The following is a 13,718-nucleotide window of genomic DNA, read 5'->3' as shown; positions in this document are numbered from 1 at the left end:
CACACACACTGCTTCAGTTTATGAACATTAGTGTTTCTGTGCCTGCTGTTCAGGCATACAGCTCACCATCTGGGCCACAGCACTGGGTCAAGATCATTGGTTTTCTGTAGAAATAATATTATTCTTTTACCTGACTTTTTAGAGGCTGAGATTCCTTCAGGAAACAGATATACTTTTATTCAAAAAAAAAAAAAAAAAACGATGCACAATGCAGTGAGTAAAACAGTGTAACAACTAGAGGAAGAAGGATGCAGAGAAAGAAAGAATGAAGGAAGTGGTTTGTTTACAGCCCGGGAAGCATTAATGAGTCATAAAACCACAAAAAGCAGTGGAATCCCCCCTTTGATAGTAATAAACGGGGCAAATCAATCCATTTTATGAATAAGCCTTGTACATTTTTAATGGTTTGTTTGTTTGTTAGCCTTGGGGGTGCAGTATGTGTTTGGGGAAGGGCGCTGTAGTGATAACCTCGGTAGACTGTCTGCTATCTGTGTTTACCCAGATACACGACACCTCGCAGAGGTTGAATATCCTCATTATTGCTCGAACGTCTTCCTTTAATACGCCTCGGCCGCGTCCGCTCACCACCGCTTCTTATCGGTGAGAGAGGTCCCAATTTATCTTGGCGGAGAATGCTCCGTGTAAATTGCTGCGAAAAGTGGGAGCGAAAAAATATTCATCTTTATGCAAGAATAAGTTGGGTCCTTTGAATTCTTTAATGTTTGATTAGTCTACTTGAACTGATTTTTTTTGTGTGTGTGTGTAAAAAAAGAAAGAAAAACGTACTTAGTGAAATGATGACTCCTCCCTAATTAAATGTCATTCAGTCACTGCAGGGATCTGAGAGGAGTTTGATGTCCAAAAAAAGGAAATCCATATGTCATCATTTAAATACAAAGATAACTTCTAGATACAGCGTAATTATAGCCCCTTATTTCATACCAAATTAGTATATTTAACCAGAGCGTTTTACACTTAGATGATGAAGAGCTGGCTCTTTGTAGTCTAATTGTATCAAGTTGAATGTGTTAACGCTTTACACTCCCGATTACTGCAGCCATTGTCCTGTTTGAATGTAAAGTTTGGGTTGAAATGGAGCAGAATTGGTGTTTCTCTTTTTATATTTGATCCCTGCTTGCAACAGTGAGCCCCAGAGCAGATCATTTATTTGGGGCTCTCTCAATCACTGTGATCACTGCATGGAATAGCAGAATGAAGGAGGAAACTGAATAACACGCTGCACTTTGTGTTTTTGTTCAATTAGAGAAGCATTTGTCTGCCACCCATGTCTCCTCTGCTCTACTCCGCAAGCCTCGCTGTATAATTAACCTCGAATGGCAAAAAATGATGTTGATGAATTACACGAGCAGGAGGGGGGAAAAAAAACAAGCCTATCACTCGCATGAAAGCCGAGAGAAATGTGTGGGTATATTCTCAACTCCAAACTCAGGGAGGCGAACGGCGAGAGAGAGTGGGGGGGGGGGGAAATAATAATGAGGGCATAATTTTAGAGAACTAATTATTTCTATTTGTCTTTTGTCACACTTCTCTAATTCTGCGATATTAACACAGTCTGTGTTTATTAATTGCTTTTGCAGTGTTTTGAATCGGGTCCAAGTGGGAACGTAGCTCTTTTCACAGGCAGGCGAGCTACTGGGACTGTACCTCGCCAGTACTGCCTGGCAACGGTGCACATGCCAATATCTTCCCCCAGTATCTCCGCCGGTTCCCTGCCGCTTCCCTCTCGATGTGTTCGGCAAGTTTACACGACCCTGTGCACAGAGATAAAGTTCTTTGTTGCAAGATTAAACATCAAAACAGTTAAAGTGAAATTAAAATTAAATGAATGAATGTCACTGAAGCAAAAAAGGCTGTAATTAATGGATCCCTTAATTGTCTTCATAAAATATTTGCATGGGCATAATTTGCATAATTTCCATGTATTAATTAATCTTTCAAAGGAATTTTATGCTGAGAGAAGCCAAAAATTCCCTTTGTTTTATTTAGCATCTAATGAAATATTTATTCTCTTTAATGAACTTTTCATCTTGATTTGAATATAAAAATACTAAAGTTTGAGCATATTATAATGAGACGCTCTTTCATAAAACGGCGTATATCAAGACGTCACCGTTTTTTCTATTTGTGTGCAGACGTGTCAACATTTGCGCAAATGTGAAAATGGATCGAGAATCACTTATCAGAGCCTCCTCACTTATCCCCCACCCTTCGTGATGATTTCATCTATTAGAAGTAAAACGCCGCAAATATCCGACATCCTCTCGACAACGCATTAGCTGTCATCAGCCCTCAAATAATCAGACAGTCTTTGTTTTCATTAACACCCCCTATAGCTGTGAGGATGGGCAGGCAGACAGGGTGTGAGGTGAGCGTGTGATGTTTCTTCTGCTCGTGCCCAGAGAGGCGCGCGCTTGTGTGCTTGTGTGTGTGTGTGTGTGTGTGTGTGTGTGTGTGTGCGTGTGCGTGTGTGTCAGGTTGTGTATCCCGGCTCTGCGCTATAGCACCGTGCGTTCACGCCGTAATGACTTTTACACAGAACTCAGTGGTTGCTGCTTGAATAGAGGCAGCCAGAGTGCAATGCCTCCGAGACCCACGGCAGTGCTGGGTAATTAGCCTGTGTGTTTGTGCAGCCCCTCCACCCCTCCACCCCCCACCCCTCCTCACACACACACACATAACATGACCAAGCCTTTGTTGTCTCCACTCTCTGTGCACAAAACATAAAACACAGGCTAAAGAGAAGAAAAGGACTAATTGATAAGATAGTGATAGTACAAAGATTGTGGACAACCACAAAAAGAAAGTTGATAGAATAGGAATCCTGTTGCTCCTGTGTGTAACTGCCTCAGAGTGAAAACCAGGTGTATTCTCCAACATCTCTGCAGAACAGGACTCCAGCGTCTCCTCCTCGATGTCCTGCGCGGCTTGTGTCATGTCCGACAACTTCCTCGCCGCTAAATGTCTTTGTGTGTCTGTGTGTTTCTCTTTAACGTTGAATTATTTAGGCGCGCTGCCATAGAGAGGTGCGCTTCTTTAGAGGCTTTACTGTAGCGTTCTCCGGCAGAGGAAATGTGAAGGTAATAAACGTCAAACATGCTCCTGAGCTGTGCCTAACAGATGCTTTTACCAGCTCAGCGTCGGAGCAGCGCTGCTCGCTCAGGCGAACACTCAGACAAGAGCGTTTCGCTGCAAATGGACAAAGCTCGTTAGGTTGGAGGTGTCTGGAGATAACGCAGCGGAGGAATGTCTGCTGTTTTCAATAAACACTATTTCCATGCAGGAAATGTCACTTAGAGAGCGCTTTACATCGTCAGCGCAGTAATATGTTCGAACAAGCGTATCAGTGGAGATGTCTTAAACACGTGCACCACACAGATCTGATACCTATCATAGCTGCTTTTACACTGTGTGTTTTGTTGGTCATGAAATATGCATGTTACACTGTAATTATATGTGTATGTCCTGCCTAATGCACCGAATATGATCTTAAATACAACGGTGAAGCAACTTTGAATTAAAATATTAAATAACGCACAATTTTTTTTCTTCTAATCTGTGTATCTTGTAAGTAAGAAAATGGGCGTACGTGATATTTAATCGTATTTGTCACGGCCTCTAACTTTATCTTATCCTTAAATTGGTTTATGAAGCCGCAGTAACGCTGCTGAAATAGAAAGACTAGAGGGCAACATTTCAAAGTTACGTTTCATCAACAATCACATCCTGAATGGTGCGTTTTCGTCAGCAGGATGTTCGCTGTTGGCTAATCCCTGGCTCCTGTGTGTCCTCTGTTGCAGATGGAAGACTGTTCCTGAAAACCACAGTGATGTACTGATAAGGCCGCGAGGAGCTGGAGGAAACAAAAAAAAAATTTCATGAAAAAAAAAAAGGGAGAAAGAAAGAAAGAAAGAAAAAGAAAACCCATGAAGATTCTCAACGGCCCTTATCCAGGCTGATTTTAATAGTGGAAAGAAGTCAAGCTGCTTGTAGGAGTTCAATGGAAATGCTGTGTTCACCCAAATGCTGGAGGAGGTTGTGTCTGAATGTAGAGTAAGAAGTCTTTTTTCCACCACCAGAGGCCGACGCAAAATAGTTTGATAAAGCAGGTTTTGACGGGTTGGCCAAACGTGAAGGATAACATATATATTGAGCACAGTAAAAATGTACCCATGGTACACTGTTGGTAATAACTCGTAAATTCACAGCACTGAAGATTTTTATACTGTATCTCAGCCAGCGAGAAAGCTTCGAAAAACGAAAATTCGACTGAAGGTTTGTTTTGTATTTCAAATTGAATTTTGAGAAGCCAACGCGTGGAGATGAACCTTGCGGAGGGCGAGAAAAAAAAAAAAGTGTGAATCTGTCCACGTGTTCATCAAAAGAGAAGACTGATGTTTTGATTTTAATGTTTTCTAAATTAGATGACAATACAATCAAGTTTCCTTTTTACCATTGTTGTATATACATGATCGGATGATAATGATAGGAAAAACTCACTCTATCGAACCCCAGCGGATTGATGAGGTATGTGTATATAACGTTAAGAGGTATTGTGTATGCAGTAGAGCTATTAGGCAAACAATACCACCATTTATATAAACCTACAGTTTTGTTTTGTTCTATTTCTGAGCCATCATTCTTTCCTATAGCTGCCATTTTGGTGAGAAAGCATGCAGGCATGTAAATGTTTGTCCTGGAATTATGATATTTAATAAATCCTATATTGTGCTGAACAAATACTAGGGTTGACTCACTCGAGCCCGCAGGATTTTGAAAAACATAACTATCAGACATTTCACTTTCCAAAAGACTTTTGCTGTCGATAGTACTGTAATCTTTGTAACAGAGGTAATATTTCTTGGAATTTACTGTACATTTGTCATGAGACACACTCAAAAGACAGCACCTCTCGATACTTTTACAGAAACAAAAAAAGAAAAAAAAGATCCGGACTAATTATGACCACGTGTGTCGGCTCCAGAAACAAACGGTCACGACACAAATGTTTCCAATCTCGATGCCATTTAGTAACCACGACGCTCGAATCCCCGTTGAGCCAACACAAACACACTCTTCTTTTTTTAGAGTGCGCGGCGAGATCCTGACGAGAAGAAGAACTCATGATAAGTTTTGATTTTCTTGTTACTTTCCCTGAAGACTTCTGAATTTCAGTGCTGAACCACCTGTGTATATTCTCTAGACATAAGCTGATGTCAGTCGTTTAACTGCAAACCAGTTTAGACCTTATGTGTTACAATCAGGAGAGGAAGAGGAGGAGGAGGAAGAGGAGGAGGAGTGTCCCATGTTCACAATGTGTTTGTTCTTTTTGTTCTCAATGGAGTGTCTAGGTCTGTTGTCACTGATAACTTATATAGCTTCTCGAATCATCTCTTCATTGTATTTCAAATTCAAATAAAAGTTAACATGTTGATGATAAACTGTGAGTTAATGTTGCCTGAGGTCTTGAATACACTTCTATGTCGATGACACTGTGGTTTAAAGGTGGACGTCCCATATGACACTGGATTTATTGTAACATTTCACGCACAGCCACTGACTACAGATCGTATATAAAGATGGACGACATGACAGCTCCCCAAAACTGAAGCCCCCTGGTGGCTGGCTGGAGTATAAGTCATTAAACCCCGCCTCTACTCTAGTTCAGTGCAAATTTTCCCGTAACTTCAGTTATTTGATGCCATAAAAGTAAGTGGCAGCGACATGACTCCTGATTGGTTGAGCGCATGCATCTGCAGGAACTCAACACCACGGCTCCACCCCTCGATTTCTACTTCGCAGACTGGCTGCAAATAACTTCCTTCATAGTCTAAATGAATGTTGGATATTTTAGCTTCATTTCATGATAGTGGGAGGCGTCGTCCATCTCTGTATTTATTCTATGCCACTGACACATAGGCAACAGAGAATAACAGTTCAAGATCAAAATGTAGGCGAGTGATGGAAACAACTGCTTTTCTTTGCAACTCAAAATAATTGTTGTGTTTTCAGCGTGTGCGTTTTTTTTTGAGACCTTTAATATCAGCCCTCAGTCTTTTAACAAATTTCTGTGTTTTATATATGGCTTAAAAAATTAAAACATTACAGGTATATTGTACTGTAGAAAAACAAATGAGCATATTGTTCTTCCATTTATATTGAAGTTTAAAAAAAATTGTATGTGTCTTGAAAGGAGAACGTCTTCTTTGAGTTTTTCCTTCAGTGCGTGAGTGTGTGTTACGTTTAAATGCATTGGCTAATCCTGGTGGGGGGGGGAAATGTGTAAATGAGCGGGTGACCAAGCTCAATGTAAATTAATAATTTCATGTGTACTTTCAAGTGTGTGACACTAATTCACAATATATCACCATAAAATAAACACTTGCAGTTTAACCAGTTGTGCACAATGCAGGGTGATGCATCATAATGTTTATTTAAAAAAAAAATACACCCAGGCTTTGAGGGAGTTGCATTTTTCATTTTCTTCTTTTTCAAATGTGACATTGTCTTTTACTGTGGAGCTTACAAATACAAACTTCTTCTTTTCTCATAATGATTATTAATAATGACTGTTGAGTAACATTATTTATTTCTGCTCTAAATACACAATGGTCATGTGCAGGGATCATTTCAGAGCAGTAACAGGTACAGCTCTGGAAACACGTATAAAATATGAAATCGACATTGAGAGACAAATTTCTCTAGTAAGCAATTCTGAGGGAAATGTGTTGACACAGCATGCTTGGCCCATTCCCATTTTGCATGCTTTTTAAAGCACGGCCATAACACAGCCACCGAGATGAATAATTGACTGATTGCTGCATAATTCAATGCTGCATTGTACAAACCCAGGGCCTGAAATATTTCAAGCTTTTTTTCTTCTTTGTATTAAGGAAATTAGGTTAAAGTTTCAATCAACCTTGAAAGAACAATATGACACACTGGGCGATCAATCATGAAGCCACGCTGCCCGTCGGGTTCACCCTCGCTCCGACTGTTGCTGCTCCTCCTTGAAATCCAAGCTCGCTCCGGAGCGAGAGAAACTCTGACATCTCGTCCACTTTATCCGTTTAATGACTCAATCGTCCCTCCTCTCTCACCGCAGTGAAAGACTCACTCTGCTCGCCGCCAATGAGCTCGTGAGACGTGAGCTGTTCACAGCCATTACTCAGATATTCTGTTTATTTCTCTATCTGATGCCTTTTTTCCTGCGCCGGCATCCGAGAGGAGAGGCCCCGCAGCTACATGTTTCATATCACTGCACATTTTGTAATAAATTCAATTCAGTACAAATATGACCATGAGGCACAAAGACTTTAAATACCAAATGTGCATTATAGCTGTGTTGTTGCATTTGCTGTGGTGTGGAAAGTGCAGCCCTGATTGCATATTCAAAGCGTCAGCAGCCGTGTGCTTTATTTACTTGGCATGACGTGGAGATGTGCTCATGAAGACATCATCCAGATGTGATTATTCCGCATGATCCCGTCTCTCCTCTCACTCTTTGCCTAATGTCACATTGCTCACTTTGTTGCTGTGTAGTGTTTGCTTGACCAGCTGAAGAAAAGTGCTCCCGACACTCTGCAGATTTTTTCCTTTTTTTTTTTTTTTTTTACACTTTAAGGGTAAAAAAGTTTCACAAGAGAGAAGTGAAGTTGTATTTATACGCCAGCATCGCGTCAACTGCAGTGTTAACCCCGACCCTGCTAATTCTCTGCTCATCATCACGACCAGGCAACGGCCATTTAGTGCAAAGCAGTAATTCTGCATGTCTTGATAAGTCCGAGGTGCCCCGAGTCTGCAGAGAGACATTAGGAAGGTGCCGGCTGATAGTCTGAAAGATAGGACTAATGTCACCTAATCAGATAGACCATTATGTATTAGCGAAACTACAAAACAGTTTTATCTGACAAGGGCCAGGCCACATTACCTAAATTAACATTTTGCAAGCGTGAACATGGAAGACCACAGAGGCGAGGGGAGAGCTATAGGACTGCGGCCTGCGCTTAGACATTCGGCAGTAATTATTAATTTATGATTGTCTCTGGTCTTAATGAAAATGAAAGCCAGGAAAGAGAACAGGGAGGGATAATGTGGCGTGAAATTGAGTTTCATTTGTACAGGGGCCACCTTTTAACTTTGCGCTTCTTAGGCGGAAATGGAGCTGAGCGATTCCCCCTCTCTCTCTCTCTTTCTCTCCAGAGAATGTATCTCAGTGTTTTCTCTTTTTTTCCCATCATGTTCTCTCTTTCAGTCCCCCAGTCAAAGCGTGTTCATATCCTCTCATCCTTTTGTGATATTTGGGGCCAACACGCCCTTTAACATCTCCATTACTCGTGCGAGGCCTTTTCAAAATGACACAAGGCTCTTTGATGTCTGATAACTATGTCAACAAGTTTCTTGAATGGAAATGTCTCTGCACAGTGTTGCTTTAATGTCAACAGGGCAGCACAGAAAGGTCTGCCATCAGGTTGGTATGAGAGCGGCCCGAAGAAAGGTAGATTGATTGTGTTGACCGTGATACACTGTTGATGTGATACAAGAAATAGGTTTAAAGTGATTATTAGTTTTTATTTAATGGAGGTATATGCTGGTAATGCTGATCCCTGTGGGAGGGGACATGCCAATTCAAAGCTTACACTCAACACTGAAGTGATAATAGTGTAGCAGCAGGGAAGATGGAGGTGATAAGGGTCTGTGCAGAAATATATGCAGACACGCTGGGCATTAGGTGATTCATATATATGTAAAAATATAGATTTATATATTTTTTGGCCACATGGGGGCAGTTGGATGTTCAACTGTCTGATAGAAAAAGGGCAACATCTACTACAGTTGTGTTTTTGGACATCTGATGAATCAAAACATCCAATATTAATTGTATTTTAGCTCCTAGTTTGGTCTCCACCACCTCCTGAGGGAAATGTCTGGTTCTTAAGCTGCTAAATGTCCCACTCAGTTCCCCACCAGCTGCACAGCAAGTGGATTTTTAGAGGTTTGTTCTTTTCTGGAGACATTTTTATTTATGGTGTTGATGGAGGGGGCAGTTGGATATTTACATGTTCAGGGCAACATCGATTACAGTTGTGTTTCTGGTCACCTGATGAATCAGAGTCCAATATCCACTGTATTTTTGCTCTGGTTTTGGTCTTCACCACCTCCCGAGGGACATTTTTTGAATTTTTTACGATCATTTTAAACTATTCGTTATTTAAAATGACAATTAATTTGAGCAATATCACAGTAAACACCAGAATAATAACACCTACAATAATTGTACTGCCTTTTGTTTTATTTGCTGCCCCCTCACAGCTCACTTCAAGCGTGATACACCAGTGCAACATTCGACTTTGAAGCTGCTTCACGTCTGAGGTGGCGTCTGTAAGCTCTCGCAAAATTACTCACAGCCGGAGTATCCAAATCACCAGGGTTGGTTATATTAAGTCAATTACATTTTTACAATTGTGAGCGAGGGATGGTTAATTTAGTTTGACCCGGGAGCCCCCCCGACACTCCCCCAGATAGCAGATGGATGAGACGAGTGACCACAGGCGTGAGGGAGTGTGTGTCTGAGTGTGTGTGAGCCCATTGGATTAGTCTTCATTTGGCGCCTCTGTCATGAGGGAGGGGAGGAACGAGCACAGTGTGGCAGAGCAAAGAAAACACACAGGGTCAGGCAAACACACACAAACACAAGCTTGCGCTATTAACCCCCCCCCTTCACTTCAGCTCATCAACTTTATTTTGCAATCTTCCCTCAGAACCATTAGAATACCCTGAAGAAATGACTTTCCAATTAAAGCGGATCTAGAAGAAGAAGAAGGTTTTTCTTTTTTTTCTTCTTTTTCTTTTTTTTTTTTTTTTTTATCTCTGGCTCCTGGAGTTCTTTATTCCAATAATTTAAATTGGAATTGATTTTTCAATTTACCCGCTGACTGCTATGGACACAGAGCAGGGGCCAAATGGAGCCACGTCCCCGGAATATTTGTCACCATGGCGCGCCACATGTAAATTTGCACAAGCCCCCTAAATAGCAATAGATTTCATCCTGTGAGAACAATCAGGCAGGACAACAAATGCACTTCTAGTGATTATTCAGCAGCATTAGGTATTTATCTCTGACTTTATCTAGTGCCACTGATCTTCCCTTAATTCCCTTAGTTCACTAATTAGGACTTTATTCAATCTTGAGAACAAACAATCACAAATCTGTTCAATTACAAACTAATTGTAAGAATCTTCGGCTACGTCCACACCATTACGTTTTAATTTGAAAGGTCATCAACTCTGGCACAGATACCTTTGGCGTCCACACTACTCGAGACATTTAAAAACACTGACTGGACTCATTTTAGTTTGAAAACTTATTGTCTGGACGGGCAGAAACAGAAGACATAGACACAACCGCTCATTGATTGGGTCTTGTCTGTCCCGATGTAGCCTTCACTTGATTCTTCAGGCATTAGCCTCGGCTGCCAGTGTAGAGCGCTACATGGATAATGAAGCTGTTTTCAGACATGACCTGTGGGTAAAATCCGAAGAATCGGCTAGTTAACCAAGAATTTTCCTTTTCACACGTGCACAACACAGCAAGAGATTTTCTGCACAGACGCTTTCGCAACAGCATCAATTCCTCCATGTTTTTTGCGTCGGTCGCACGTTAGAAACGTCATCAACCCCCCCCCCCCCCCCCCCCACTCGTAGGTTCCCCTGCTGTGTTCACACATCCACTTCGCCTGGATTTCTAAGGACATTATATTTGGAGGCCAGGTGGAGAAAATCTGCAGAGCATCTCACTCCGACATTTGCACACAGCTGAGAAAATATGGAGGAACCGCGAGTTCAGTGCATGTGTGAAAACAGCTTCAATTACGAGCATTGTTGCCTGATGTTATCTTCACTTATTGCTGTTTTTACAATGACATAACAATTTACGCGGGTAGGAGACGTGCTATTACTCAAGCAATCTTCGACAATTCTGCAATTTACAAGCAAATGCTTCCTGTTTACACCAGTGCACGTATGCCCAGTGTACGTGAGTGGTCACTTGATATGTGTTTTCAGGCTGGTTAGTATGGGCGGGGATCAAAACTCATACGGAGCCGAAACGCTTGTGTGGACAGAGAGAGTTTTAGTTTGAATTCACTGTTTTCCAATGAAAATGTAGTCGTAAGGAGGTAGCTTTAGCAGCTTCTTGAACAAATTGTTCGTAGGTTTATTTTTTTTTACGAGGTTGTTTGCGCTCAAATCATCACTCAGGCCAGACCGTTCTATTACACAGCGTTCCCACATGTTCTGAGGAAACAGTAGTCTGGCCGGGGATCTAGAGCCTCACATGTTTGACAAACTGTACCTATGAACTCTGCAGCAACAGCAGTTCCAGCTGCGTCCTAATGAGCATTTATTGCGTCTCCACTGCAGCGAGCGCTTTGCCGAGCCCCGCTTCAAAGCCGAGCGGATCCTTCTCGGGCTGTTTTACAGATGCGTCGCGAAATCCGAGGCTGTTCTTCTGTGGACGAATGGCTCTGTCTTTGGCTCCTGACAGCTGCGCAGGCTTGTTGTTCGCTCTCTCCTGAGTTGTTTTAATAAAGTTGTGCTGCAGGAGTAGTGAGAGAAGATTAATGGACGCACAGGAAGTGTGGCAGTTGTGAGAGGATGCAGGACAGAGCGGGCCAGCAGCCATCTGTTCCCTCTCCTTTACAGCTCTCTTAATGGAGAAGCAAACCAAACAACATGGATCTGAGCCCTGCAGACAGACACACGCAAACACACACGCACACGCACACACACACACACACACACACACACACACACACACATACACACTCACACCTCAGTTGCACACACCTAAACACAAAACATCACTTTATGTGACAGAGATGAGAGCTAGGCTTTTGTCATTGTATTCCCTTGTTGGATATGTGTGTGTGTGCTGGTGCCTGTGTGTGCTGCTGCCTGTGTGTGTGTGTGTGTGTGTGTGTGTGTGTGTGTGTGTGTGTGTGCTGCTGCCTGTGTGTGCTTGTTTTTTTCTACCTTTCAGCGAAATAAAGTTGGGTGTGAGCCATGGCTGTGAGATTTAGATGAAAGACACAGCCTGGATGGAACGTGATTAAGAGATATGTTCTTGAGGCAAAACAGGACTTGGCATTTGCTGAGACAAAACCTAATCAAATTAAAGCAAAACATGGCCATTGTTGTGGAGTGTGTTCTCTGCCTGTGTCACGTTTGAAATGAAACACTGTCGAATAGATACGGGCCGGTGTCTGCGCAGCATCACCAGCGCAGTGCTTTTATTCAGATTTACACACAGGCACTGACTAATGACGGTTGTGCCCAATGATGCCTAAAGCACTTTATGGAGCTGTCTGGGTTATAAAAAATGTTTACTGTGATGGAGCTGAACGGCTCACTGAAACAGTATTATTGTTTACAAGTTATTGTTTTAGATTAATTCACTCAGCAGAATTGTTAAAAATTCCGCGTTCCAACAGGCGTGACCACCTCCGGCCCTTCCCTCTGTCAGGAAGGATTTCGCGGTGACTCCCCTGCTTTTAAACCGGCGCTCCACGTTGATTATTAGGCCGTAATGAAATCCAAAGTCGGACTGTTTCTCATTTTGTTTATTTTGAATGAACGCAGACCGTGTCACGTTAAATGACAGGACGCCTCGTCTCCCTCTTCCTCCCAGTGAAGACATCTGTACGACATGATGAAGTTTCCTCTCCGAGTATCAATCCTGTAATTGAGCTCAGGGAGAGGAGACGTGATGTGCACACAGAGGAAGTGGAAGCCCGCGCTCGCTCTTCCCTCCATCCCTCCTTCTCTCTCTCGCTCTTTCCCTCCCTGTCTCGCATCCAGACACAGGTTAACTCTGTGTCTTCACTCTTAATACCCGCTTTTACATTAAATTTGTCAGTCACCTCTCTGCAGACGGTGCTTTAGCATTAGCCGCCGCAAAGTCTCTCATTGTCCGGGACGCACTGGGCCTTGGCAGAGAGAGGAGAGGCACAAGTGGAATCTCATAAGAGCATCTCTTCGCAGCGCCACGTCCTGAGCGAGGCAGCGGCCTGGAGCTACGATGTCTTTACTCGTGTCTCTTTATCTGTCTCGTAACGTTGCTTTTCCTAACGTCGCACTTCGGATCCCGTGGATCATGAGGAAACTGAAGTGAGAGCGGATTAAATATTAACACAACCTGACACAGTCCCCAGCGGAGCTCCTTGGCCACTTCACATGATACAATTAAAAACATCCCCGCATGCATCGAGTGGGAACACTTATCAACAACGCGCTTGCTTCACAGACTCAAAAAATAAATCTTATATTAATCTATGGAGAACCCCTACAAGGAGGAGGCCAAGGTTTCCATGCAGCCACTTAGCTGAGTAAGAGAGCTGGAAATAAAAACACAGAGAGGGAGATGAGGGTCTTACATTATTTATACGCGCTAATGGCGGTTGACTGTGCGCGCGAATCGGCAACAGAACAATCTGCTGAAATAGACACACGGCCGTAATCAAGGCCATACATTTCCTCTTCTTCTCCTGTTCTCTGCTAACTGCTCGGTCAATTGGAGTCAGTTTAGTAGCATTTGAATCTCTCGCAGTAGATTATCTCCTTTTAATGGAGACAAAAGACAACGCGGGAGTAGATGGCCACTAACGGAGGAGCAGATTATACCTCTGTGAAGCTATCCCGGC

The 13,718-nt window shown here is 42.6% G+C and overlaps 1 protein-coding gene across 8 annotated transcripts in view; it reads left to right on the top strand.

The window, feature by feature from the left end:
* The window catches only part of dachd (dachshund d), a 93,885-nt gene extending 88,420 nt beyond the window's left edge, over window positions 1-5,465 (top strand). For all 8 annotated transcript variants that reach the window (XM_034573703.1, XM_034573700.1, XM_034573707.1 and 5 more), the window contains one exon: window positions 3,819-5,465. In XM_034573703.1, the coding sequence (XP_034429594.1) occupies window positions 3,819-3,856 (38 nt within the window). In that variant the 3' untranslated portion in view covers window positions 3,857-5,465. The remainder of the gene's footprint in view (window positions 1-3,818) is intronic.
* The last annotated feature ends 8,253 nt before the right edge of the window (window positions 5,466-13,718 follow it).

The sequence above is a fragment of the Hippoglossus hippoglossus genome, chromosome 21, assembly GCF_009819705.1.
Source record: "Hippoglossus hippoglossus isolate fHipHip1 chromosome 21, fHipHip1.pri, whole genome shotgun sequence".
Classification (NCBI taxonomy): Eukaryota; Metazoa; Chordata; class Actinopteri; order Pleuronectiformes; family Pleuronectidae; genus Hippoglossus; species Hippoglossus hippoglossus.
Note: the sequence above shows the minus strand (reverse complement) of the source record. Positions and strands in the feature narration are given on the sequence as shown.